Raw genomic sequence first — 27,966 nt, 5'->3', positions numbered from 1 at the left:
TCTGAGTGAGCAGGGAGAGCCATACCCAGTGTAAGCTTTCAACAGATAACTCCAACTTTCAACAGGGTAACTCCAACCCTAAGTTGATGTTTTTGAAAATGGAGTCAGAAAGGCACCTCTTTCACACACAACATAGGATGTCCAAGTTGCTGTAGAGCTGAGGCCATTGGAGAGCGTAAACCTCTCACACAACATGATTTAACACTTCAGTACTCTTATTTCTGTCATTATTTTGTCTTTATTTGTAAAAGTTGTATAAAATCCCCTTCAAAATTGGTCTGGTGAAATGGGGAGGCTTTTCCAATGCCAACCAGGTTTCTGTATAGGAATAACATAGCAAGACATAGATACACAGCAAAGCAACCAAGCCAGGCAACCAGGAAAGGCTGCCAACACAGCACCGACACCATGAAACTGTGCAGTGACATGAGCTCACTGCTGCTCACCACTGCTGTCCACACACTCTATCACAGAACTTCAGCATCACAACTCAGTAACCAGCCTCTTCACAGTGAAAAAACAAAAATTCAGGAAAATTTACAAAAGCTACGCTTCAAAATTTGAAACACTTGGACAGGAGGAAGGACACGTCTGATGCCAAAACCAGAAGCTGACAGCTTCACCTATTGCTACATATTAAAACTGACCACTTCCAGACTCCAAACTTTGCACCAGGCAAATCTGTTTCAAGAATAATGAAGAATGGAAGTTTAATGGCACCTACTGCTTTGCAAAACGATGATGCAGGTCTTCAAGTAAAGAAAAAGGCCTGTAGTAGTGTTTAGGGCTACAGAGTGGTGAAAGAGTCAGGCCTGTAGGCATAGCATTTTGTGGCAGAAGTGTGACTAGCTCAGCCTCCTGGTTTTGAGGACACACTGAGGGCACGTGCCCTTAGATTATAAGATGCTACTACTGTTGGAGGAAGAAAATCACGTTGCTTATGTAGAAGTCATGGGAGAAAGGCAGGGATCTCTCCTCAGAATAAAATCAGTTCAGAATTTTTCTTTCTTAAAGGACAGTCCCTTTTGCATATCCCAGGGTCAGAGTGAACCAGATTTTTCCACGGTGTAGCTCAAATGATCTGCTCAGTTTACTCCAAAGACAGATTTTGACTGTAATCCTTGGCTTGACTTCAGTCTCACGTGGCTTTCTTGCTGTTTCTGGCAAAGGAGCCAAAACCTGGAGCACGTGTGAGTGACTGACTGCAAATGGTTCCTGCCAGGCTGCTGCAACACTGTGCCTGCTCTGCACAGCTCTAAAACAAAGCTGGGTAGACAAAGTCACCAGTGATCAAACTAGACAGCCTGAAGGAGGAGAGAAAACAGCATAGAGAGGCCGAAAAGCTTTCAGCTACTGAACAATACCAACAACACAAAATTAAGGCTACCAAGAGCAGTTCTCAGTCCCTGCCTTGAAAATAACTAAATTTAGTAAATTTATGCTTGTTGAACACGTTTTCTTTTTTGCAGCAGCCAGCGAGCCACTGCAAACAATCTGCAATAGTATCTGAAAGGCAGCTGCTTTTATGGGATTATTCAGAAACCTTCAGGCCTCTTAGCTAACCGTCACCTTTTCCTCACAGATTTTCCTAAGGATCAGAAAATGTGTTCTCAAACTTTTACTGTAATGTCTGGTAATGTCCTGGGCATAAAACAAGGTGGGAGAGTTATTGCATTTGTTACACTAAAGAACAGGATAAGAGGGGAGGGATCCTGTGGCTCAGGTTCATGCAGATGTGGTGTGGAGGAAACCTTGGCTCCATCTGTTCACCTTCTCCCATGCCATGCCTGTTACCAGTGGGCAAAAGCAGCAGGGTAAGAAAGGGCAGAAGCCCTTTCCAAGGCTCCCACTAGTTTCTGCCCACCCTCTCTGACCACAGCTGCTTCCCAGGAGTTCAGAGGAGCCCTTGTAAAATTCTACTAAAATAAAACCCTTTGTCAGAATACTCACCAATTCCATAATACTCCACAACCAGAAAATGTAGTTTATGTAAAGGTCCTCTTGCATCATCTAAGTTATTCATCATGTGACTAGAGAAAGCTCTTTGCTGTAAGGAGCTTTCTCTCCTTGGTCCTGGATATAGCACCAGCAGTTAAAACAGAGGTAAAGTTGCTTCAGAGTGGTGCAGCACTTCTGTTGGAACACAGGGATAGGGCACTTGGGAGTTGTCTTCTCTCCCCCAGTCACATCTTGTTTTTGAAATGAGCTCTGAAAGCTCAAGCTTGCTGTAGTGCGGGGGTACTGCTCAAAAATGTGACCTGATCCTCTGTAGGCTCAGGTGACCCAACAAAGAAGTGAGTGTTGCCTGCTGTGCTGGATTGTGGCCCTGTGTTCCTGAATTTATTTAGAACCATAGGTCATGAAATCACAGTTTTGCTCGATCCTCCTTCCAAAACACTGCCATGCTGAATTTCCTAGACATGCTATGCTTGTCCTCAAAGGAGGGAGACCCTTCCCAGAATTCAGCTTCCTGAAACATGTACTATACACATAAAGATACAAAACGGTGTAACTTTTTCAGAGAATGAAGCGGAAAGCTTTGCTATCTGCTTACAGTCATTAAAACAGCACTACCTACCTTTCCTCTCTTTTTTTAACACTGATCATCTCACTGAAAAAAAACCCCAAAAACCCTGAAACTTTTCGTAATGTTACAGACTTCGATCCTGAGGCACAAAGACCTGCTTCTGTGCTCTGTTTTTAAACTTTCTGTTTTCATTGCAGTGATGACTAAATGAGAAAGTTATGCAGACAGCAATGCAGCATAATCTACAGCAGTTCTATTGCTATGAACCGTGACAGCTATGACCAAAGATAAGGCAAACAAAAGTGAACTAAGGGGGAATTTCTCCTCTGTCTCTTTTCCTCCACCTCTTAACCTGGGTGGGAGAAGGCAATATATTACAAGAGACAGCACTGAGCACTATACCAAGCATACAAAATAGTGTAGATGATTTGACAGATCACTGCAGAGGAATATCTAAGCCAAATTTTACAAAAATGCACAATCCCTTTAAAAAATAATCAGTATACAATCACAATGCAAAAGGACATAAAGGGGCTTTTTCTGAATTCCACATATTCTGGCCACTCTTCCCTCCCATAAGTCCCTTCCTGCAAGCTCTGGGAAGTCCAGTTCTACATCCTCACACAGTAAGTGAATGGAGGTCTGCTAATTTATGAGATCCTGAAGCTCCTCGTCAGTCAGTTCGTTGACTTCCATGATCTTTTTCAAGTGTTCCATGTACCGGGCATGGTCTTGCAAAAAGTGTGGCACCCTCATGTTCTCAATCACAGCTAATCCTTTCAGGCGATCCACATCCTCATATGAGATCTGTAAGGAAGGACATGGGTCAGTTTAGCAGTACAGTCCCATTGCTTCTCTGCTGCTGCTATAAATTCTCTCCTGTAAATGAGAAAATATTTCAGAGAAGGGGAATTTAAAACCTTGGAGAACCGTTTGAAAACATGAGCAACTATGTGCTTCAGTGGAAGATGCAAAAGAAGTGCAAATTTAGCAAACCCCTTCGTAATTCCTGATTCTGCTTTTGATTCAATCAGTAAACAGACTTGTAGGAATGTGAATGAGAATCATCTGCAGAAGCTGCAGGAATAGAGAGGGAAAGGATGGAGCACATGTGAGTCCTGGAATATCTTCTCAACAAGGCAGAAAGATTTAAATGAGAATGGAAAAAACACTGTGCAAAATATTAGGGAACTAGAAATGGAGGCAGGAGAGGCACGGTACAGGAAACAGCTTGGGAAATGCATGGTGTCAGCTGACCTGAACTCTGCTGTTTCATTCTCACTAGCAAATGTGCTTATGCAAAGCTGAATTAAAATGCACCTCTAGTAACTCACTACAGCATGAACAATACCTAAGCATCCCAATTTTAGTCATTTTGTTTTCCCCATTAATAGTAGCATGGAGACTGGGTTTGGTTCATGACATCAGAGCCTTCTGGGTATTGGTGCTGAACTCTCATTTTGCAGCTCTTACAGGACCTGATAGCTTTTTTCCCTAAGAAAAATGGAAAGTCTTATGATTCTAAAACCTAGGACTTCTAATCACAAAAGCTCAAGATGCTGTGAATGATATTCCAGAAAGGATGAATGCTTTGGCTGGGCACAAGCTGCCATGGAAGCACAGAGCCGGACTCGTTGGGCAGCCGTCCAGTGTGATGAACTTTGTGTGGTTGCTGCTTTGTCTCCAAGCTGTGTTCTGGGCACCCTGCAGACAGCAGCATATGCACTGGCAAAGGCCACCAGCCTCCCTGTGCTTACTAACCCGCGCATCCTATTTCTTCACAGGAGGTTTGTGCCAGGTGGCTTCAGAGGAGCCTGCTCCTTCCAACCTTTTTGCCCCATGTCTCCTCTAAGGAGCTGAGCCCTGCAGAGTCTGCTTTCCCTGGAAGCAGCCTGCCCTCTTGGCAGGTGGTGGCTTCTACTCAGCAGCAATTCAAAGTGCACATGAAGGATTCACCAATGTGAAAGGGGCATGGAAGGGCCTTCTACAAAGACACGACAGTTTAATCCAGATTGCTAAAGCTGATCCATAGAAACAAGTGCATATCTCAGCGATGATAATTGGAACAAAGTCCACAAAGAGAATCAATGTGCGTCTGAGTACACAAGTGTGCTTTTCTAGTTGCAGGGACAAGATGCACCCAATTAAGAAAACGAACAGACACCCATGCCCAGGCTTATTCAAGTCACTAAGATATTGCTATTTGAAGATTGTGTGGCATTACACCTAATTAACTTACTTAGAAGAGGAGCTCTACAAAATCACACCATCTCAGTCTGGAAACACAGCACCACATGCAATTAAATTCGGCCTTTTTTCCTGCCTAAAGAAAGAAAAAGCATCCTTTCCCCCTCATATTTATGTTCAGAGGTTTCTGTTACTGCTGCAAACAAGAAACATGTGTTTATAATGTGAGATATGGTTTGAACGGGACATTTCCCCACTCCTTGCAATTGCTAAAAAATTACCAAATTTGACATCCTGAGGAGATCAAAAACATAATCCTATCCTAAGGCTGTGCTCCTTACCACATGTTATCAGTCATTGCACTAGATAAAACAGACTGAGGGTAAAACAGACTTATTTATGCTCTTCATTATGTGCTCATGTTTCTTGGGAAACACAAGAGTAGGTGATATTTTGCTGCTTTTACTTTTTCAGACTCTGGTAGTTATGCTATACTCAAGTGCACCCAATACCTACATTCTATTTCTCTTCGGCAATATTTGCATGCAATTACCACATGAGTATTTTGCAGTGCTTCCTGTATTTGATTCTTTCCTGCAAAGTTTTAAAACTGCACCTTTTAAGAAGCACCTTTTCTCAGGTTTCAAGTGTTTTCCTTAGTCACTTCTAAGTATGTTGAACATCTTGCATGTATCCACACCATGCTCTTCTACACTGTTAGCAACAGGAAGGCAGGACCTGGAAAATGTGCTAGCCAAGCTTAATGCTCCCTTTGGAACAACCTGATCCTATCACTCCACCCTAAAAAACAAATCTGCTATTTAAAGTGGCGATAAACCACTAGGCTAGATCCCAGTGCAAGTTCTGTACTTCTCTCTTTCATGAGAAGATACAGAGATACTGAAGTGAGCCCAGTGAAGGGTCACTAAGATGATTAAGGCACTGGAGCATCTCTCCTGTGAGGAAAGGCTAAGAGAGCTGGAACTGTTTAGCCTGGAGAAAAGCAAGTTCATAGGAATTGTCAGTGTGTACAAACACGGGAATGGAGCTCTTCTCACCAGCACACACTGGCAGAGCAAGAGCCAGTGGGCACCAGTTAAAACGAGCAAAATTCCATCTGAACAAAACCCACTTTTGCACAATGAGGGTGGAAAAACACTGGCACAGGCCCCCCAGAGGGGTTGTGGAGTTACCATCAGTGGAGATGTTCAAAGTCGAACTAGGCATGGTCCAGGGCAAACTGCTCTAGCTGACACTGCTTAAGCATGGAAGTCAGACTAGATGATGTTGAGAGATCACTGCAGACCTCAACTAATCTGTGATGCTGAGAGCAGGCATTGCCCTGATACACATATTTCCAGCTTGACTACATGTCTGAAACGAAACCATTTAGAATACATTTTAAGATCCCTTGATTTTAAAAGTTGTAAAGTCAAGAACTTATAAATTATCATACTGCTAGAAGTAATTTGCTTGTAGACCTTTAATGTGGGTGCCATGCAATGTGGATCACAGTGGAATCTGTAATTTTATGAGGAATGACTTAGTGTGGCCTGACAACCTGCAGACTCCCTGAAGAGAGACAGGCATAAAGCAGTAAAGGAACTGTATGTTCAGTGGTTTAGCAGGCAGAAGCTGTGTGGAGTTAAGCAGGCTTAAAGCAAAAGGAAATTTCAGAGAGAAAGTTGCAGACTTATTTGACAGTGTGATTCTATTTTCAAAGCTTCCTTACATGGTTCAGTTACCTAAATAGCTCTTGCTTATCAGCAAGGATGTTTCTGACAGTAAAGAGAAAACTCAAACGTGGACCGGAACTCTCTATAATAATATGCCCCTTCCCCTTATCACCCATTGGTTGCTAAGTAGGCAGAAATGTTGATATACCAACTTTAAATGCAAGCTGGAGTCCATTTGACTCCCTGTTTATGTATGAACCCTGCTTAACGAACTGTGAAAGCTTAACAAAGGATTTGGTTCAGGAAGTGTGACAAAATTTCTGCACTTCTTAGGATGATTTTAGAACAAACAAACCATGACAGTTAGAATGGACCTAAAATTCATTCACATTCTGTGAATGTAGAAATACAATTATTCTGGGGAAAAAAACCCTCCCCATTTTTGAAAAACATCTGACATCAGTGAGAGAACTTTGAGATGAAATACTCGTTTTCATGTGATGGAAGGGGTGATGCATTAATGTCAAATGGCTCATTTTATTTTCTGCTAGGACCACTGCCTTATCTAGTCCCTGTCTTGTTTGGCCAAGGCAGTCTGTTGTACTGCAAGTCAGGTAGTACCCTTAAGGGAGGAAAGTCTGAGAAACATGACCATAAAATCTTAACCTTATAAGTGAAGAATGAGGAAAAGCAGGTAGGAATTTTTAGGACCTCAAAATACTTGCAACTTGCACAATGTAATTGAAAGTTCTATACAGAGCAGAGAATTCTAGATCAAAGTAAAAGCACCATGACTCATAGCTCGTTACATGCAGGCTTGCTGAAATGGTAAAATTGTACCCTTGGAAATAATGAGTTCAATCACCTTTCCAAGGGCTGTCAGAAGATGGAAGTCAATGGAGTCCCTGTATCTCAGGATTCGGAGGATGCCATCCAAGTACACCTGGTCCTTATTGAAACAGCCTGAAAGGAATGGAGATACATTGGACTCTATCAGTGTTTAGTCAAAACATGTTTTCAGAAGCCATTATGGGCAGAACAATTTTATTTTTAAAAACTAGATATTTATATCCCTGACTTTGAAAACCTTTCCGAAAACTGTCTGGGAGGAAAAACCCACTAGCCAGAAGAAGAAATCAAACATAGAAAATACAGCCTGTGAATAACCACAGGCAACGTTACATCTGTAGAAAGCAGGTCAAACTGTGAGTATGAATTTTTTCAAGGTTTTGCATTTAAGTTTCACTTCCACCAAAAAAAAAAAAATCTTTACTGATTCAGCTTGAAGGTGTCACTCATGAACACCTTCAGCCTTGTTTTCCACAGCAGAATTCCTGAGACCCCGTTTCAGAAAGTGTGGAGTCCAATTTCTCCCTTTCGCAAAGGTTTTACTGTGTGTCATGATTAGGGAGCTCTGTGCATGTTCTGAAAACCTCCCCCAAGTACAAAACAAGAGAACACAAATGGGGAACCCACCTGGTTGTGAAGTGTCAGTCCACCCTCTCTTGGCCCGTACGCAGTAATCCCACCTAGTATTGGGGTCCTTGACAAATTTCCCCACATCCTGGAAAAGCTGACTGAAGGACATTTGGCTGGCCTGGTACACTGTGTAGTAGAGCAGGGCAGCTCTCCAAAGCAAAGGGTCTTTGCGGAACAGGACGCTGTGAATGCTCGCTAGCCCCTCTTCTGTAGGGTTGATTGGTTTTAACCCATGTTTTCTACGTCCATTACGGTTGCACCAAGGCTGGCTGTTGTTGTTAAAACCCCGAAAATAATGAGTTCCTGAAAAAAAACCAAATAAAAGGACTCAGTGGCACTTAGAACAGTAGCATCCAAAATCAACAAAACATTATGAAATATATAAGGAGATAACCATTTCAGAATTCTGAGCTGGTAGCACTGGGCACAAGGAAAACTGATGACTTTAGCCTTGTCTACAACAGAGAATTTTGTTAGAGATATGCCCACTATGCAAATATTCGCCTGCTGACTGCAAGTGAAATTCCTGAAAATGCTTAAGGAATGCAACTATCAGGAGGACTTGACTTTCTAAATCTGTGAAAAGGATTTTCTGAAGTCTTACAAGCTGAATTGTCTCTGGCATAGGCTAGGCATTGTAGAGAATAGCAGGAAGGAAAATCAAGGTAAAAGGGCAGAAATACTGCCTCCTGAAAGTGATTAAACAGCACTACTGCAGCCTTGGAAGATGTTGTGTCCCTCAAAATGTGAGTAACAGTGGCTCTAGGCAATTGCAAGGCTTATTCTTCAGTTGATATTCAGGCACCAGCCAAGTTTATCCATTTATGTACTTAGTAGAAACAGATGCACTGAAAAATTTGTAGAAATTTTCCACAGGGCTGGGCCAACCTTGTGTAATGCAAAACCACAGCAATTTTACACCAGTTCAGGGATCACTGGGTAAAATCTTCATACCTAAAGCATGCCTACATTTGCAAGCAGTGCAGCATGACAGGAGCAGGTTTATAAAGTGACACGGCTGGAGCCAAGGTTGAATGGTCACACCATTTTTGTTTCCCCCTTTTTTTTTAATTCTAGAGTAGTTAAAAAAAAATTGCTCTCATGAGCAAAACATCTCCGAGCAGTGACAGCACAGAAGGTATGCCCTGGAGCAGAGCCTCTGGGCTAGCATCATCTGAAAGGATTACTCTTTGCCTACTCTAACATTCTTTTGGCATGGGAACTTCAGTGCTGTAAGTGGGACTAGCTGGTAGGCTTACTTCAAAAGCTTGCTCTGAATCTGACCTAAAATGCTAACGTCCATGAACCCAGGAATCCTTTCACTGCATGCTGCAGTAATAAAAAGGTTTCTCCTTCCCTTTAGCACATCTCCATCTTCTTTGGATAGGGATGTTCCCTCTTTCTGCATCTGTCCAGTGCCTGGCCCATCAGTGTGCTGTTAAGTAAGAATGCATGCAAGTACTCCCCTCTGCCTGCAGAAGGGACGTCATGCTCATACCAATTTCGTGTCTCAGCATCCCCTCCAGCCAGTGCTCTCGCGCAGTGGAGACATTGATGGTGAGCGTGGGGCGGCCGTTCACCACGGTCATGGAGGCTCGGGACAGCAGGTCCTCCGTGAGATGGACCACAATCTGAAGAGGAGAGAGTTCAGGTAGAACTGAAAGAGCTCTCTTCCCCCTCCTGTTCCTGCTTTTCCCTCTGGCCCTTCCATTATTTAATTTCTCTTTGATCCCTTGCCCTCCACAACTCTGTCTTGTGATCAGCAATCACCTGAGAGAGCCTTCTCAATGAGTTTATCCTCCTCACCCCTGTGCTACTGAGAGAACCTCAGACGTTATGGGGTGAGTGAGGGTGAAGACAGACCAACATGAGACATGAAAAGTTCAGTATGGTAACACTGACTAGACTCAGAGGGCAGGGAGCAATTGCATGCACAGTACATGTGAGAAAAATCCAGTTTTTGAAATGTGTTGAATTATCTTAGTATTACTGAGAACTGAAAAATACTAGATAAGAACACGTTAATTCACTAGGTACCAATATAATTGCTGTCTGAAGGCATTTCAGTTGCAGTTCTAAAGCCACTTGAATGAGAAGGGGAAGGAAGTACTGTGTACTTTTTCTCCTATTACATGATGCAGACTTGAAATACTGAAATACTGGTATTGTTTTGTTCTATACAGCAAAATAGTTCTTGCTTTCCTGTTCTCTCTTGGCAAACTGGTAATCAAAACAAAAACTGGCAGAGAAGGAAACTAATGCATGTTGATACATTTTATTATTTGACTCAAAAAGCCTTTTTAAACAAGTGACTGAGAGGGAAAAGTGAAACTCTTGAAGATTAAGCACCTTTCCCTCCTCATGTAAAGCCTAAAGAAACAGTACCGCTCAGAAGAGTATAAGGGAGACTACTTTAAAGAAAGATTACTTTTTCAGTATACAAAAAAAAAAGGAGCTAGGGATCAAAGGCATCAATAGAACACTTCCCTGTACTCAAAACTCACCATTCAACTTCAAGTTCAACAGCAAATGGTCGGTCCCATAAAACTTGCATTTAAGAGCTAGGAAAAATAGGTAAATCCCAAAGCATTGAGATTTAAGGGTGCCACTTAGCTTTATTAACACGTCTTGATCTGGAGAGAGTACGTTCATATTTTAGACCATCCTAAATGTGATGTATTAACCCTATTTTCACAGAAAAATCAAAGCATTTCATTAAGAAGGTCATGGGTTGCTGGATGAGGATGTAGGATCCAGCTGCCACAAAGTCAAACTAAGCCAAAAATGACAAGGGAGATAAAAGCACATGAAAAAACAAAACATGCAAATTTTTTCTGCTTGCTCTAAACTGCAGTTTATAAATCCCTCTCTTAGAAACAAAGGTAAAGTCTGGTCATCAGTGTCAAATCATAGTCTCACAAAGATGTGTGATGAGTTCAGCAGTTTTTCCTAGTAATATTATGTTTACCAATTAAACCTAGCTTCTGGGAAATTAATTTTTGTCTCATGATTTCAGACTCTTCTTGCTCGCTGCCAGTGTTCTCATCCAAGTCTTTGACTCTGTCATCTGGTGATTTCATTTGGATTAATCCTTTTTTTATACATTCAATTTCATCTGACTTTTCCAAGCAATTTCATGTAACTTCATCAAACTGGTCTTCTAAAATTCTGAACATAGAAAGTAAGTTTTTTCACAGGTCTCTAAAAAATTAGATGGTGAAAGCCAGGAAAAAAACAGCACTCAAACCAACTCAACAAGCTCTTTCAGACATTTTTATTCACTTATGTCACTTTCATTTGTGCTGCTTCTTATAAATCACTCTCTCGGGCAGCTGCTTATTTTTCTTGGCCTTTTCTTAACTCTTTCCTTTGGTGTAAATAATTTGATACAGGAGAACAGATGGCAGAACTGATGAATATATGGAAATGTGCTGGTCTCCAAGTAGCTGAAAAAAGGAGGGAAGGAAGGGTGTCGTTCTTGGGTACTCCCAAAAGAAGAGAGTTAAAGAACAAGCATATATGAATCAGGAAACAGATTCAGAGAGATGACTGAAGCGTTCACAATGAATTTGTGTCGTTTCAATTGTTCAAACATTAGACTGGGCTTAGCCATGAGAAAAGTATGATTAAAGGAACATTCTTGTAACCATGGAGGAAAGGCCTCCCATGGTCTCTTGGGTCCATCCATGTGTAATGTCTAAGGTCTACATAAGTGTTCCTTTCCTGATCCAGTGCAGGACTTACCTCACCAAGACAGCCTTCCTTCACCATGTACTTCCTGACGTGATTCCAGATGCGACTTTTGGTCAGCAAGCTGCCTCCAGTGGCCTGTTCAAATTTCTCATAGCTTCCATATTTCTGCAATGTCCGCCTCATAATATTAATGGACTATAAAATGAAAAAGCACAGAAAATATCAGTGGAGTTAAAATCCCTGTGTCAGACTGACACTTGTATTCTTTCTCTCTTCAATCTCTCTTTTTTTCTTAAAGTCTTTCTTTTCTTAACTCACTGGCAGTCACTAACAGGCTGTACTTGTTTAATACATGCTTACATGCTCTGCAATGAAGTTATACCACCTTCAGATGTACATTAACGCCAAAGTACTGAAAAAGGACTCTGATCAATTCATCTTAGACCCACATACATCAGTGTGATGATGAGATGATCATCAGACTAGTGAGGTAATACGCATTTTCTCTTTAATTTCGGTAATGTTGTACAACTGTCCTGTAAAACAGATGTAAGAGGTCTCCAGGACATTTGCAGTTTGACAGCATGTGTCTTTTTATGTTTTTCCAAAGAATTTGAAAAATATCAACTATTACTGTCATCTCAATTCATTTCTTGGCATTTTCTAATGTAGGAACACTGAACCATGATTAAGCAGATGTGTAACTATAATTTTAACAATACTTCTACCAAAAATGTCTCCTTACAATCAGATCTCTTGTACCATGGTTGTCTGTGTGAGAAAGGAGGAGAGAGAGTAGGAACTTTTATTTACAGAACTTTCATTTAAACTTTTCATTTAGACCACAGTACTTCTTTACAACCCCCCAAAATGAAGGCCTATTTCATGAGATAAATAGAGTGCTTTCAAAAATTCTCCTGTGAATTGCTGCTAGAAGTCCCTTGTAGGTGCAAAGCTTAGCATGATGCCCACAACCATGATCTGAACTATGCATATTGAAGATTTTATTGGTGGGGTGTGAAATGCTCATCCCCAGTTATCTGCTTTCCAGAATGTAATTTCACAAGCTTAAAAGAAAATGTGGTATGGAATAACTTCTTTCCCAGCAACACTCCAGCTACAGGGAATAGCTTTTTGTCATAGACTTGGTAACAGAAGCTGCTGGCACTACCTTAAAAAATTTATGCTCTTGCTAAGAAAATACCACTAACAATAAAGGTGAAAATCTGGCAGACTGAACCCTTTTTTATATTATACACTTATCTCCTTTCATGAACATGTTTGTCTCCAGCTATGTGGCAGACTGACTGATTTGCCACAAAAATTGGATTAATTTTTTATCTCTCATAGCTACCAACAATCCTTCTCTAATGTTTTTCAAGTTGAAACTAAGCAACCATGAGTAATTGCTGCTGAAACCCATAAACGACAGCTAGACATATTCTTAAAGTCCAATAGCTCTTTGATGAGGGAAATGTCACTTACCTGAATGCCAAAGAAATATTGCACCTAATGTTCAGGATTTGTCCTGTATATTTTTCCAAACCATTTCCCCCCTTTTTTTTCACTACCTATGAATTTTATCTTCCAAAAACATCATCTGTTTTATTATTTTTTTCAGCATCTGCACATGCTGAGGCATTTGCCTGCCTTATATAAAATCCTTGGTTAAAGAAGTAACCTCAATATTCCCACCACTTTCCCAGGGAGTTTATTCTCAGCCAGCAGCCTGAACAATTCATGATAACAGTTCTTCAGTCTCCCTTGCCAAGTGCCAGATCCTTAAGATATTTATGTCACCTACTAGTTGTTTGGTATATCGGTTTATTTATTTGTTCACTCTGGAAAGAGTCATCTCTCAATCAGTCTTCTAGCATGAAATTTGTATTGTTGATATTAAATTCCAATTAAATCTGTAAGACTAAACACTACATACCCACTTAAATTTTAGGATGCCTAAGTTCATTTGAAATTAAATCCCAGAGGATTCTCTGACCTTAGCTGGAGTGCAGGCATTTTCTAAAACCACCTCATCACAACAAATGGTGAGAAAATGAGCACTGAACACACCAAACCTCCTGCTTGGCTGTCTACAATAGCAAAATCCCTGGAGCTGAGACCTCCATGCTACAGGAGGCAGCATGATTTTGGGTGTCAGGAGACCCAAGTTAGTCTAGCTCCTCCTGCCTGCCTGCAGGCACCTTCCTGGACTGTTGAAGACTTTCCTAAATGCTGTGAAACACTTGAATCAACAGCACAATACAAATAGCAGGGTTTCAGACACAGGTCCTCCTGAAGAAACACAGACCCACTCCAACCTCTCCTACCTCAACCTGACAAAGTTCACAGCTTCAAGCAGAAACTTTATATGCCATGCTAGGTAACCCAGATCCTGGCATTCCATCCACATCCGGACAGGTGTTTCAAGTTTGAACACCTACATGCTCAGAAAGTCATTAAGCTTAAGCCTCATTGCTGAACAGATATTCAGAAATTACTAAGAAGGGTGCTCACCCCCATCACCTTCCCTCTTGACTCTGTTTCAAGTGAAACAGAAAAAAGTCCTGCAAATTCTTTCCAAGCAGGCAGGTGTGGCTGGAAGCACCAAAACAACAGGGAGAGTCATCACACACAGACACATTGCGCACAAATCTCTGGGGAGTGGCAGATGGCCCTGACACTGAGATGAGCCCCATCGCCAGTGATGTTCCTGGTTTGGACACTTCTTGTCACAACCATTCTCATTGGGGGAAGAGATATGGGAAATGTTTGGTTTCCAGGCACTGATTACAACGCCAAGCCCTTAATTTGGGATTCTGTGCCTGCCTCCAAGGTGAGATGACTCAGTCAGGTGTTGCAAAAACTTGCTTGGAAAGGGGAAAATCCAGAAGAGCGTGCCAGCTGCTGCTTACTGCAGCATCCAACTGTGAGCTTACTTTCCAGCCTTAAGGACAGCAGAACACTGGTACTAAGGCCAAACTGTAAACTCTTCAGCAACAAGTAAAAAAATGGAAGAAGAACTATGAAGCTGTACCAAGTTACTGGTTAGGAGTAACAACTCCTGTTTATTTTCAATATTACCTGCTTATCCCTCTGATCACTACCAGAGAGTGCCAAAAGAAGTAGCAATCCCAAGACAAGCCCTCTTGCACAGCAAACTCTACTGATGGTCAAGAAAGCAATGACACAGAAGCACTAACAAGAGCAAGGCAAGGCTTTTTAATTGACTGGTTTAGGTTATGGTGGTGTTGGCTTTTTAAACAAATTATTTACAGCCAAGTAGGTCTCTGTATCCAAAGTCACCCATGTTCAGCAACACAGCTCAGTGGCTGAGAGTTATTGTAGAAATACGTACTGGTAAGACTTCTTGTGAGCAGTATGAGGTAAGAAAGTCAGAGAGGGGTATCAATGATCTAGGAGCAAGCCCCCTATTTGAGTCAGCTCATCCTGCATTCAGAAGCAGCTCTGCTGCAAAGGGCTTGTTGCAGTCTCTGCTGAGATTTGTAAGACAGACAAGGTAGACACACACCATTGCTCTTCTTCCTGCATAACATCTGCTGGGGGAAAAAAAGCTTCCAAGGTGCATCATTAGCCAACACTTAGTACCAGGCTGAGCTCCTCAGTCTAATCAACAGCCATAAAATGGTGGCTGGTTGGTTCAAGAGGAATGGAGGGGGGAAGGTGAGTGTACATTTTTGAGGCTAGTTCTCTCACGCTGTAGTATTTTGGGTTTTATTCAGTGTCTGTAGGGGCTTTTCCTTTGCCAGCTTGTTCTTAGTGGTATAAAGGTCACACTTAAATAATTTAGAGTGGGTAGAAACATTTTCAATTAAAAACTTTTGAATTACTTTGGAAAGAATTTGAAGTTAATACTCACTGGGTTTTTGTATGAGACTGTTCTGAAGTAAATCTACCTGCCTACTGTGGTATCACCAGAAGTGATCTACTAGTGTCTTCTAGGGGAAGAGAGACCATGTCAGACCCTGAGAATCTGTGCCACTTGGATGGCCTGATGTGCTTTGTGTTATGTATTAGCACACCTTATCTATAAATCTTAGTTAACAAGGGAATTTGTTACTAGTGGAGAATGAAGTGCTTTACAATTAAGTGCTTTTTTATAGACAGTATCATGTTTTTGAATCTCCTACATGCCTAAGCTGTGACATCACTTGGACATAGCAAAGGATTACTCAGTGTTGAATGCCATGTTGTTTTGTCTTCCAGTTCCATCTAAATTTTTTCCAAACATCTGATAAATTTGCTAATTGTAGGCTGCTTTTATTGTTGCCTTAAAAGGTGTCACACAAACACTTGCAATGTGGGATAACTGGTTTATTTATGAACTCAAAACTGCTATACTCTTATGACTACAAGGAAAGAGGATGTGTAACTCTTTTGGGGAGGGGATAATTACTCATTCAATGATGGTTAGGTTTGGTTTTCTTTTTTTTTGTTTGTTTTTTGTTTTTTTGTATTTTTTTTAATGTATACAGAAATAGAATTCTTGCTGCCTTGTACAGTTCAAAGAAACAGGTTACTCAAAATTGCAACTTGCTGATTTTGGTTCAGCAGATTATAACTTTTAAGTTCATCTGTTCTGCAAACACTGGGAACAATTATTTCTAAGTAAATATTGCCACCTCTAGCATCTGAGCAAAAATAACAAACACTTTGTGTGCTAGGAATGAGGGATAAATAGTTTGAGCCAGAAAACTTGTAGAGCACAGAGCTGCTGCAGTGACCTTGAAACATGTTGGTAAGAGAATTAACTTCTCTAATATCAGATATGATAACCACTGTGAAGAGTGCAAATCTGCATGCTATTTTCTATTCTCCAGTTTACTTCCCAAAAAGCACCTTATTGTGTGACTCATGAAAAAACCTTATTATGAAGAAAATATCGTAAAGTAGGAAAAGAGAAACAGACAACAGTATGACAAGAAATACACTAAAATTAGCATTTTTCAAATGCATTAATAACTCAACAATGTTTTCTCTGTGTCTGTGAAAAGTCAATCAATAAAAGTGTTGGGCTGTGCCCAACGTTTAAAAGCCTTGATTTAAGAAGAGGCATGGGGTAAAGTGGGTGCTCACAAGCCTGTGTGTTCTCCACTGCACCACTGCTGGGTTAATGGTTTGCAATTCTTCAGTGCTCTTTGCCTTTAAAAAAATAAATAAATGGGGCAGAGGGTGATTTGTCCTCCAGACATATTTCAGTAATGCTGTATTAACCAATTTCATAGACATGCACAAATGCAGAAAGGGCAATAAGAAAACAAAATCTGTTTTAATTTCCTAGCAAGCTATGCACAGCTGTGGGTAAAAAGATTTTTGACATGACTGAAAAATTGTCTAAAATTCTGAATTGTCAGGTTTTGAGCTCATTTCACTTAGGTATCCTAAAAGCCCCCTCTAAAACTGGTGGGTTCAGTCAGTAAGAGCTGAGTGTATGAGCTTTTTACTCATAAAAGACCATGAGCTGAGAGTATGAGCTTTTTACTCATAAAAGAGCAAGCAAGAGTAAGTTGCCATGAGCACATTTCGCAAGAAAAAATAGGAATAAGTCTGTTCACAGTTACCAAGGCTTTCTAAAATAAGTGGAGCAATAAACAGAAGCCAAATGTGCCTCAAATAAAACTCTAACAAAACTGAATTGAACCTTTTTGTAGCAAAAAGGATGACTACACACAGTTGTATTTTTACTGCAAACCCAGCTCTTGATACTGTGAGTACTTTTTTTGCCACTGAAGTCATCCTTTCTGATCTGAACTTCCTGTAAGATACCTAAGTGTTTCTTCTGACAAGTAAAATCTGAATGGAAAAAAAAATAGCAATGAGGAAAAGCAAGTGCTCCTACAATACTTGCTGATTAAAATTTTGATTAATGCTGCTTTTTCTGGGTAGTAAATTTGCATGAAATTAAATTCAAATCTGCGTGGAGATGAAAAATTCTAAAGCTAGTTGTAGATTAAAGAGAGAGAGAGACACCTGCTGGGCTTAGAGCTGCGTTAACACTGCTGGTTTGGGCACTTTCAAGTGCAAGGTATTTCTGTTTGGTATTTTTCAGGAGCTGAACTTTGAATACATGCTTTTCTAGTGACTCAAACTAAATTTTGTGAAACAATTTGTATCTTCCTTGTTAACTATCAGAAATATCATACTTCCTTGAATATTAAATCCTTTACTGCCTTTTATAAAGTTGTTACAGAGCCTTTATTTTCTCATACTTTTTATGGACAGGGAAAAACGCAGAGTTACAAATCTGAGTAACATTGAGGAATCATTTGTTATTAAAATACTCAGTATTTGGGCTTAGGGGGTTTTGTTAAAAGAAGGGTAAACCAAAGACAAGCTTGCTCCGGAAAAATTGTCATGCATAAAAGGAGTTTTAAGGCTCTGCTAGCCCTCTCTAAAAGGGATAATTTGTACTAAATCTGGTTTGTCAAATCAGTAGTTATTGATTCACTGTAACCTATGTTGCTAATATTGCTAAAAAAAAATCAAAGGAAAAAACCTATTAAAAAGCTCTAGTCAAGGAGCAGTTTTATTTGGTGTCATTATGATTTAGTTGGTTGTTTGGAAGCATGGAAGAAAACTTTAAGAATAGAACAGCTGTTCCCTTTTCTCATAAAGAAAGTAAATTTTTAATGAAAACCCAGAAACTGAGTTGTTAAAATATACAGATATATATTTTCAATGTGAAAAGAGAGACTATCAATACAATGATGTAATGGGTAATAACACTTTTGTACATTCTTGGATTTAGAAAAAAAAAAAATCAGTCTGTTCACAAGTCAGGGACCAGTTCTTACAATCCCTAGTCCTTTTAGTTCATGTATCTTTTCCACCAGGACTTTTCGTTTTAAGTGAAATACTCATATCACAAAAAAGTGAAACTCATGGAATGGCAGGATGTCTTCTCAAGTTAAGCGTCACCTGAAAACACAAGTCTCTATTTAGAAAAGGTTGTCAGACTTAAATAAGATCTAAACCATTTAAAAATAGCCAAAGTGGGAGGAGTACTGCTTCTGCTACTGTACAGGTAAGTACTGGGTTTTGCAACTTAGGCCAAAGGTGAAAACAAGGCTTTTGTTTAGTTTTTTTTTGTAACTCAGGTAGGAAGCCAAACCAGTTACATGGAATGGAAATGTCTGTAGCTATGTTACCAGTATGGCTGCATGTTATGAAAAACCAAAATTATCTTCTTAAAATTTACCTCTCTCTGGAATGGAATTGACAGCTGCTTGATTGAGTCTAATGTATATTCAAATACCCTTTCAAAGTTGATTAAAACAAGGAACATCAACATATGCTTATCCAATAATGGTGACCTCAATTAATTGCTATGTCCTCCCAATCCCTGTGTCACCAAGAGGATTGGCAGGCAGAGGATTGCTACATTGCCTTATTTCTCTGCCTGTTTAGGCACAGTATTTTTCCTGTGCTGGACCCTGCTTCATTGCCTAAAAAGCTTTATTGCTTTAAATTATGTTTCACGTAAACCCATTTAGAAGGAAGTGTACCTTTATCCTTTAAACTCCTGTAAATTTTAGAAAGGTTTTATTTTTTTAACAAATAAGATTTTATTTCAGTTCTACTAGTGCATTCTCATCTTTGATGCATTTTTCAAACAGCATGGGAGAATAAGGAGAAACTACTTGCTACAAACAAAGCCAAATACCATGTAAGTGTAGGAAGAAACAATCATTGGAAATGGAGGGGGATAAAAGTAACTATACCTGCTTCAGAAATCTGTCCGATGCATGGCTGTGCTTAGCTAACACATTTGGCAGAGCAGGGTTTTCATACTCGAACTGGGGGTTGTACGTGAAATCCGAGTTGAAAAATTTAACCTTCTCTTTCTCCACGTTGGACGGCTTGATTGCGGTCAGCAAACAGAGCTTTTGGCCAGCGGCATCGCCCTCCTTCCCGCGGCTTTTTGCGGACTGGGGTTGCTTTGGCTTGGTGAGCCCGCAGTGCTTTTTGGTTCTGCTCCTGGGCCGCGGTGCCGGGGCGGCGGCGCTGGCCGCGGCCGCGGCGCTGCCGCCGAGCCTGAGGGCCGCGGCCCCGGGGCCGGCGCCGAGCAGGGGCGGCTGCCCGGGCCCGCAGCAGCGCCCGCCCGGCGCGGGCAGCGGCGCCCTCGGCCGCCGGGGCTCGCCGCCCCGCCAGCCGCAGCAGCACTTGGCGCCCTTCCTGTGCTTCTTGTGGTGGGCGGACGGCTGCTTCTGAGCGTGGTGCTTCTTCTCCTCTTTGCTCTGCAGAAGGACGTTGTAGCTGCTGGTTCCTGTTGTGAAAATGTCCTTAAGGATGCCGGAAGGTGGATGCTGGAGGCTGTTTTCATTATTAATGTTCAGCTTATGTACTTCCAGACTCAGGACTGATTTCCTAGAAAGCTCTGTCTTAGGCCAGTGAAGTTTTTCTGCATTTAGGAGAAAAAACAATATGAGGACAAACTTGATTTTCGCACAGTGATAATAATCGTAAGGACTCAAAACTGCAGCATAAAGGAAACACAGAATATCAACTGCAGTCACATCACATTAATCCTGAGTTCTATGCGTAAGGGAGAACTGAGGGTGTATATCACTTTTAAACCATTAGACTGGGACTAGTAAGATCCAGATGAACAAGTATTTATTCTTACATCTCCATGCACAACTACTGCTGGCAGGTAAGAACTTAGTTGTTTAAAAAAAGACTCTGCAGGACTTCACAAATATTTACATTAACATCCACATTGCTCCATTAACAAATGTATAGTTTTGAGCTGACTGATCTGTATCATGCAAGGACGGCCTTCTGTAAGGATAAAGAATAACTTAACAAATAGGAAACTGTATAGGAGCATATGAGCAGTGTTTACAGTGAAGTCCCACTGGGACCTGTGCTGCCATACAAGCAGTCTGGTGTGATCTCATCTGCAAAATCTGACTCACGGAATTTACTCTCAGAAAAGGGTGAGAACACTGGAAAGGGCCTGCACTGTGAACAATTTACAACAGCATATGGATAGTAATATAGATTTAAAAGACTTCAGTTTCACAATAAGCCATATTCAAAGAGGCGAGAGAGATCAGCTAGTTATACTCCTGAAAAGCCTTAAGACAACACTGGCTATTTCATCTAATCAAAGCTGTTCTACAATTAACAGCTGGCTTAAAAAATGAGAAGAAATACTGTAAACTGAACTAAGTGGAAGACGCAAATAATATTTCTTTAATGAGTGAACCCTATTTTCTTGCTCTGACCCCTGGCAGAGCCTTCAGGGGAGACTGGTCCCTGGTGCAGAGCAGCTGCATGGAAAAGTCATTGAGGATTAAAACTGAATTTAACATTTGTGCTGGCTTGTTTGAGAGAAGTGACCTCGCTTCACTGGTTCGAACTATTCCCTTGTCTCGACAACCAGTTCCTCCTAGAACATTAGGTGAGCTGAAACTACTGGTACAAATAAATTGTGCCACAGTGAAATGTTTCCTACTTCTGTATCTAAAATAAAAGAATTCACAGAAGAGGAGGCATGGCTGAAGCATGATTAAAGCCTACAAAAGGGATTTGAGCTTCATCACAAAGTTTTACATAATTGAGCTGTAATTACTTTACATACAGTAATTATACTCTGAATGTAATGTAGCAAGAGATCATTAAATGCCTCCAAGGTGGAAAAAAATCAACAATGGCCGAATTTCAGCTTTATTTTCACAGTAAAATTTGGTTTTGCTCCCAACATGAGCACCATGACAATGTATTTCATGCTGTTAGGCCTCTGTCAGATCCATATCAACCTGTGTTCCTCAGTTCTCCCAAACATCCTCTCCTAAAAAACATGAAGACCAGAGGTCCTATTTGCAGGAACATACGATGGGTGTTCTACAGCCTGGGTGTTTTCTCCACTGGAAAGAAGAGAGATAGAAGCATTAGATTATTACCTTTTACTAAAGCATGTGTATCCTATGCAAACTCATTTTTCTTCCATGGTAAGTTTGTGAATTCCCTTTCTACACTTGGCACAGGAATGTGCTCCTTGGCATTCTTGTTCAAATTCTGTCAGATCATTCTCATCACATACATGACAGCCTGCCTACATGACTTATCTTGCTTTCCCATGAGCTGTCGTGGTGAGAAACCAGTTTCCCATCACTAGGAGAACAACATCAAACTAAATACATAAAAGAGGTGCATTTTTTGAACAACAGAATAGGATGGCCACTCTCATATTCCAGGGCAAGTATTTGAGATTGACTTCAGACCTGCATCAACTATTACAGTATGAGAATCCTTACTTTTAAGAAGAGTAAATGAAAACTAAGTTTTCCAGAATGTTTGAACACATATTAAATTTCTGAGCACACAACTTTGCTTAGGTAGACAAAACTGGAATTGGAAATTACACAGCTACTTCTTAAAATATAGACAAAGAAATAACATATAACTAGAATCATTAACACTTCACCTTCTCTACTAATCAGCTCTGAAAAGCCACAAGGAACACAGAAGCCTTAAATTGCTGCTATAATGGAACAATTTGAACAAATATCAAACATGTATCTAAGAAGTGATAAATAGGAAAGAAAAAAACCCCAGAAATTTAATTCAAGGAAACAACTCAAAATGACCTTAAACCACTCATTCCCTCCCTCCCCCAACATTTGTGTCAATGTAATACCAAAAACTCATGACAGCAAGCTGTTAGAGCTAAGAGGTACAGTTGGCCAGTAATAAGTGCTTTTATATGTAGACAGTCGTTGAATGCCGTAAATCAAAATTCTCCTGGAAGTGTCACAAATGGTGGTTGAGTGCTGAACATGCACTGGCAGGTTTCACATGCACATGGCTCATATCAAAAATAGTTTTTCCCAATCTGTAGTTACTTTATCAGCACAATCTCATAGCAAAGTGATTTTTCAGCTGCCAAACTAAGTGTGGCAGCTGAAAAATTTAATATTCTTCTGACTAAAGGATACTGTTCCATGCCTGTTTGTGCTGGAAACCTAGAACCAACAGCTAATCTGGCACATCTGAAATATTATAATAGATAACACAGCAGTTTTTGCAGAAGTCATTTAACTGCTGTTCTAAAATTTTGTACAGGTCTTCTGAATATCATTACCAAATAAATTAGAAAATAATATGTGAGACTGCCAAAATCATGGTGCAAAACACTAAATTTAAAGTTCTAGAAAGTACATTTGTTTAAGCTATAACATTTTAAATTCACATCTGTAAATCAGACAGCATCAACCAAAGAATACAGTGTCTTCTAGGAAACTTATTTTACTGTATCCAAGAGTTTCCAATGATTAGCAATGCCTGGTGATCAAAAAAGAGATCTAGCACTCAATATAAAACAAATTCATTGCACAGCCTGCCTTCTGAAAACCTGCTTCACCATTTCTAAAGTACTGAGTTACCGTGCTGCTATAAAGTAGCCAGTTGGAATGGATTATCAACCCAGATTAATTGCATGGATTGCTTGGCAGTGATTTCCAGCTTTTAAATTCTGGATACCATTGGACAGATGACTGGGGATTACTTCTAAAAGATACGAAAAAAGCAAATTGAAAACAATCATTCTATGGTGTAACGCTACCCTGCATACCAGGATACAGGCATCACACTACAGATTCCATAGGTTTTATCTTTTGTCTCATGCACATGTGCTGCATGTGTTCTCAGAAGTACAAATCTGAATTTCCTGGCTTGACTTATTTCTGTTTTTGCAGTAGAAAACTGTCAAAGAACACATGCCCAGGGCTCGTTACCTTTCAGAATCTCCCTCATGTCATTTATGTACAAGGATTCTTTTCATTGTGTACTTCCAAACACTCAACAGCCACAAAGGCACAAGTACTTCAGCACGTAAGAAAAAAACCCAAACGTGATAGTGTGTTCCCCAAACCCTGCTCCTTGTTCCAGAATGTCCCACTCAGTCCTCTCTTGAACCAACCCCCTGCCCAAACTCCTCCTTTACCCTGCCTCCTAATGCTGTTAATCCATGGCCAACCCTGTCTCCCAGTCCAGAAGTTTCCATATTCCTCGACACCCCGTTGGTCCTCTCAAGTTGCACCCTCCCTCCACGTTCCCCCACTGGTCACTGTTTTGTCAGTGCCTCCTTGAGCTCCTCCCCTGTTTGTTCCTGTATTGTGCCCGCCCCTTGTTCCGCCCCCATTTAAGAGCGAGTGCAGGGCTCTGTGTAGTCTCAGTCTGCTGTCCCTGACTCCTTTGAGGAATAAGCGTCCTTGAGAGTAATGCAGAAGGCTCTCCCTGTTCTCTTATCCTGATCCTTGGCGCTGATACACCTAGAGCTGTGGGGAACAGAAGCAGCCCTCACCATCCAAGTACCTCAGTGGTCAGGGGCGTGGTGTGGTGTTGGCCAGGGCGAGGGGCTAGCCAGGGGATCCCCCTGGTTGCATCACTTAAACCCACAACAAAGTTAATATAGTCTCTTCCTAAAAGATTCTCCATCATGTTTACTTGCATTTATTTATGTCTTGTTCATTTTCTTCAGCAACACATTAATAAAAACAAGGCCCTAGAGACACAGGTGAAATACTACATGCAACAATCTGCCACATTTACAATGCAAGGCAATGGCAAGTGGTAAGCAAGGAGGGGACACAAGGGCTGCCTGACCCCATTTTGTCATAATTAGGGTACCAAAGAACAGAAAACCCTCCTGTTAATGGCAGCTTGGTCTGTCTTGGGACAGAGAAGAGCTCTACCCCTGTTAAGCACCACAGTGTTTGGTGTCTGTTGTCCCATAAGCTGGGCTAGCAGGGCAGCCAGCCAGCCAAAGGTAACTACCCCTGTGAGTCTAAAGAATCTCACAAGACATTAGGTTTTGCCCTAGCCAAAATCCCATTGTCAAGACATCAGTTGGAACTGACGCTACTAGACTTACTCCATCCTGCAGACACAAGTGTACTATGTGTCATGGAACAATTCAAAATACCAGGCTTGATTTTGCAAAAAGAGGAGTTTTATCTGTAACTTACATTTATATACAGGTAGCTATTCCACTGTCACAGCAGTACTGGACAAGGGATGGAGTCCATGAGCGCTAAGAGAGAATATGTGGGAACCACAAATTTCATAACAATTCTGCACTAATGAAACACTTTCCATGTATAAATTGCACCCCAGTCACTAGCCTTGAACTTTTCACCACTGCAGACACTGCCTAATCTTGTCAGAGGTTACTTGTCAGAAAAATGTTAGATTTTATGTTACATTCAGGAGCTGGATTATGTTACTCCTCTCTGTTCTTCAGAAACTGATGGATTGAGCTAGTAAGTCAAAAATATGCATGGTAAAATCTCAATGTAAGCATTTTTCTACCTTTGGAGAGTGTTGTATAAATAATACCTTCCTCTAGGTTCCAGGACAGCTACTATTTTAAGTTGCTTCTTAAATACCTGTTCTATAGGTGGAATGAGGTTAATGACAGGTATTTGTGGCACAGATATCTCTGTCTGGGTAGCCTTGCTCTAAAATAGCAGAGAGATCCTGCAGTTTTTGAGCAGATGTCACTCAGGTTATAGATGCACAATGAACAAATCCTGTCCAAACTCCAAGTGTGACTAAGGTGCTTAGCAAACATATTTGTGGAGTATTTCCTCCTGTCCCAGGGATGTAATGGCCCGAGCCACTACTTTTGTTTTTCAGATTACCATTGCCATGTTAGAATATGGCTGAGTTCCTTTTTGCTCTAAATCAGAAATCATTTCAAGGCAGACTTGAATTTTCAGATTTATAGGAATGGAAATAATGTATGTGATCTGTCTACAAGCAATAGTTGAGTTTGAAACTGTGAGATGAAAAGGAACTACACAGATGTGACAAGTAAGATACTTCTTTGACACACCGTGCAAAGGTACAATTACATTACAAAGAAATGTTTATCTCCAATATTCGGACAATTTGAATAGATTCACAACACTCTGTAGTTTATGGGCTCTAGACGGTATGGTTCGTGTGTGCAGAGGGCTGTAGAAAGAACATTGTGAAAAAACCATGAAGTATTATATATAAACCTGTAATGCTCCACTGCCTCTCAAACACTGCAGGCTTGTATTTGTGGAATAACAGAATCTGACCACAATCCTATATTCTATTTCCTCACCACTAGAAACACCTTTAAAGTTTAAAAACACTCCAGTTTTGAAAAGAAGCTGTCAGGCAGCTTGAACTAGAATGCACTGGAAGCTCTATCTATAATGACTGAACATGGTTTAGCAGCAGAATAAGCAATGAGTTTCTGTAAAAACGCTGACACTGAGTTCTATTTTCACAAGCATCTTAGTTATTAACTACAGCCTGTACGATATTGGGAACTTTGACATTTAACCTAACACTCTTCTTTCCCCCCCAGTATATCCACCTATTTACTTTTATCCTGTAGAGGTGTTACCTGTCATCCAGCTTTTAATTCTGAGCTTCAAAACCAAGAGCAGGTTTCAGCTATCAGCCAACTTGTATATCTAATTCATTAGCTGCCAGTATTTGTAAGTAACTGTGCTTTTCTAGGGCTGATTGGCAGTTTGGATTTTCTTCTTTAAAATGACAGTGCTATTTGAGATGTACTCTTTCTACCTTAAAAAGAAAAAAGGTACGCACTGACTTGCAAGCAGTTTCCTGCACGTTTACTTCTATATTGAAATGCAGTATTATGTAACTGACTCCAAATTCATGCCCTTCAAATTAAATTACATGGGCACAGTAATAATCAGTAAAAGTGAAGACCTGGCTCTAATGAAATCAAGCAACAAACTCCCACTGATGTAATTAATTCAGGATATAATCACAGAGCACTGATTTATAGGCAGACCTGCACAGGGTGAAATTCTCATCCAAGCGGGTCTCTGGCTTGTTCTACTGCAGCACAGGTGCAGTCAGGAATATTTGATGGAAGGATATGGACTCAAAATAACTATTCCTCACAAAATCTCATCCTTTAAGATGGCAGTGGCTATTGCACATCTCCAGGGATGCTCTGATGGATCCTATGAACTTTATTTCTGTTCCCATTATCAGAAGTAACACTCTAGTCATATCCATGCACAGATGGAACAGCATATCAATTATGCAGAAGAAGAGTAGCTGTAAGAGATCTTCTTTATGATTGCAAGGATACTGAATGAGGGCACATTAAGACACCTCCAGCATATTTCTTGTAGATAGACTTCCCCATGGAAAAGTAACATTGGCTTGAGCAGCTGAAGTAATGACACATGAAAGGATGTCAAATTTAAACAAGGAAAACATCTGTTTTCAAGCAGCAACTGTATTGTAGGTTTTCTTGCATTCCACACGTACAAAGCACAGAAGATAGCTATTTTGCGTGGCACGAAGTACCTGTCTGTATTATCGTTACACAGTCATAATACAGGTTTTTATACACACATACTACAAGGATTTGTTAATTTGTCTGAGAACACAGCAAAGGGTAGAGCCAAAGCGTGCAAGACACCAGATATAATCAGCAATGGTTTTATTGGCATTCTTCCTTGCATGGTCTGTGCCTCGCTCCAGCGGAGCGGGTGCCACCTCCGCACTCCGCCGTGTCCCGGGGCAGGGTCAGGGCCCGCTCAATCCCCATTCACCGAGGGGGCTCCTGCTCCTGGAGCCAGGCAGGTGTGGAGCCCCTCCCCCGTCCCCAGGTGACACCCGCGGCGCCGCCCGGGCGATGCTTCCCCGCCGGGCAGGGAAGAGCTGGCGGCCCGCCGCCTGCCCCGGGCGCGGCGGGGACCGCGCCGCCCCCGCTCCCGCTCCTCACCGGTGACACAGATGGACTCCAGCATGGTGCTCCGCCGGGCAGCGCGCCGCTCTGCTCCGCCGGCTGCCCCCTGCGCGGCGGGCTCCCGGCTGCTGGGCGGGGAGCCCTGAGGGGAGGCAGCGCCGGGCGCCGCGGAATGTGCCCGCCTCGCCGCCTCGGCGGATCCGGGGAGCGCGGCTGGCCCCGGGCCGGTAGGCGGGAGCCGCGCCGGCAGAGCCCCCGCCCGCCCGCCTCTGCAGACTACAAGTCCCGCCGGGCTCCGCGCGGCCCGAGCGCTGGCGGAGGCGGGGCGCGGGCGCGCTGCACCTTGGGATCTGTAGTGCAGCGGTCGGTGTCCCGGGGTGCCACCCCGCCGACGCCACCCAGGAACACGGGCAGCAACTGACGAAACGAGAGAACACAGTCTTAAGCTGCTCCAAGAAAAATGTAGGTTGGATGTTAGGAAACAGTTTTTTACAGAAAGGGTGATAAAGTATTGTAATGGTCTGCCCAGGGAGGTGGTGGAGTCACCATCCCTGGATGTGTTTAAAAAAAGACTGCATGTGGTGCTGGGTACCATGGTTTAGTTGAGGTGTTAGGGCTAGGTTAGACTCGATGATCTTGGGGGTCTCTTCCAACCTAGGGATTTTGTG

The 27,966-nt window shown here is 41.6% G+C and overlaps 1 protein-coding gene across 1 annotated transcript; it reads right to left on the bottom strand.

Annotated features, from left to right (window-relative positions):
• Nucleotides 1–196: 196 nt before the first annotated feature.
• MATCAP2 (microtubule associated tyrosine carboxypeptidase 2) lies at nucleotides 197–27,690 on the bottom strand. Its single transcript, XM_063406584.1, has 7 exons — nucleotides 27,335–27,690; nucleotides 19,302–19,981; nucleotides 11,614–11,757; nucleotides 9,368–9,500; nucleotides 7,867–8,172; nucleotides 7,256–7,353; nucleotides 197–3,334 (listed from the first exon to the last, which is right to left on the bottom strand). The coding sequence occupies exons 1-7, from the start codon at nucleotides 27,357–27,359 to the stop codon at nucleotides 3,173–3,175; spliced, it is 1,548 nt and encodes a 515-aa protein (XP_063262654.1). The 5' UTR covers nucleotides 27,360–27,690; the 3' UTR covers nucleotides 197–3,172.
• Between the last annotated feature and the right edge of the window lie 276 nt (nucleotides 27,691–27,966).

The sequence above is a fragment of the Prinia subflava genome, chromosome 1 (genome assembly GCF_021018805.1).
Source record: "Prinia subflava isolate CZ2003 ecotype Zambia chromosome 1, Cam_Psub_1.2, whole genome shotgun sequence".
NCBI lineage: Eukaryota > Metazoa > Chordata > Aves > Passeriformes > Cisticolidae > Prinia > Prinia subflava.
Note: the sequence above shows the minus strand (reverse complement) of the source record. Positions and strands in the feature narration are given on the sequence as shown.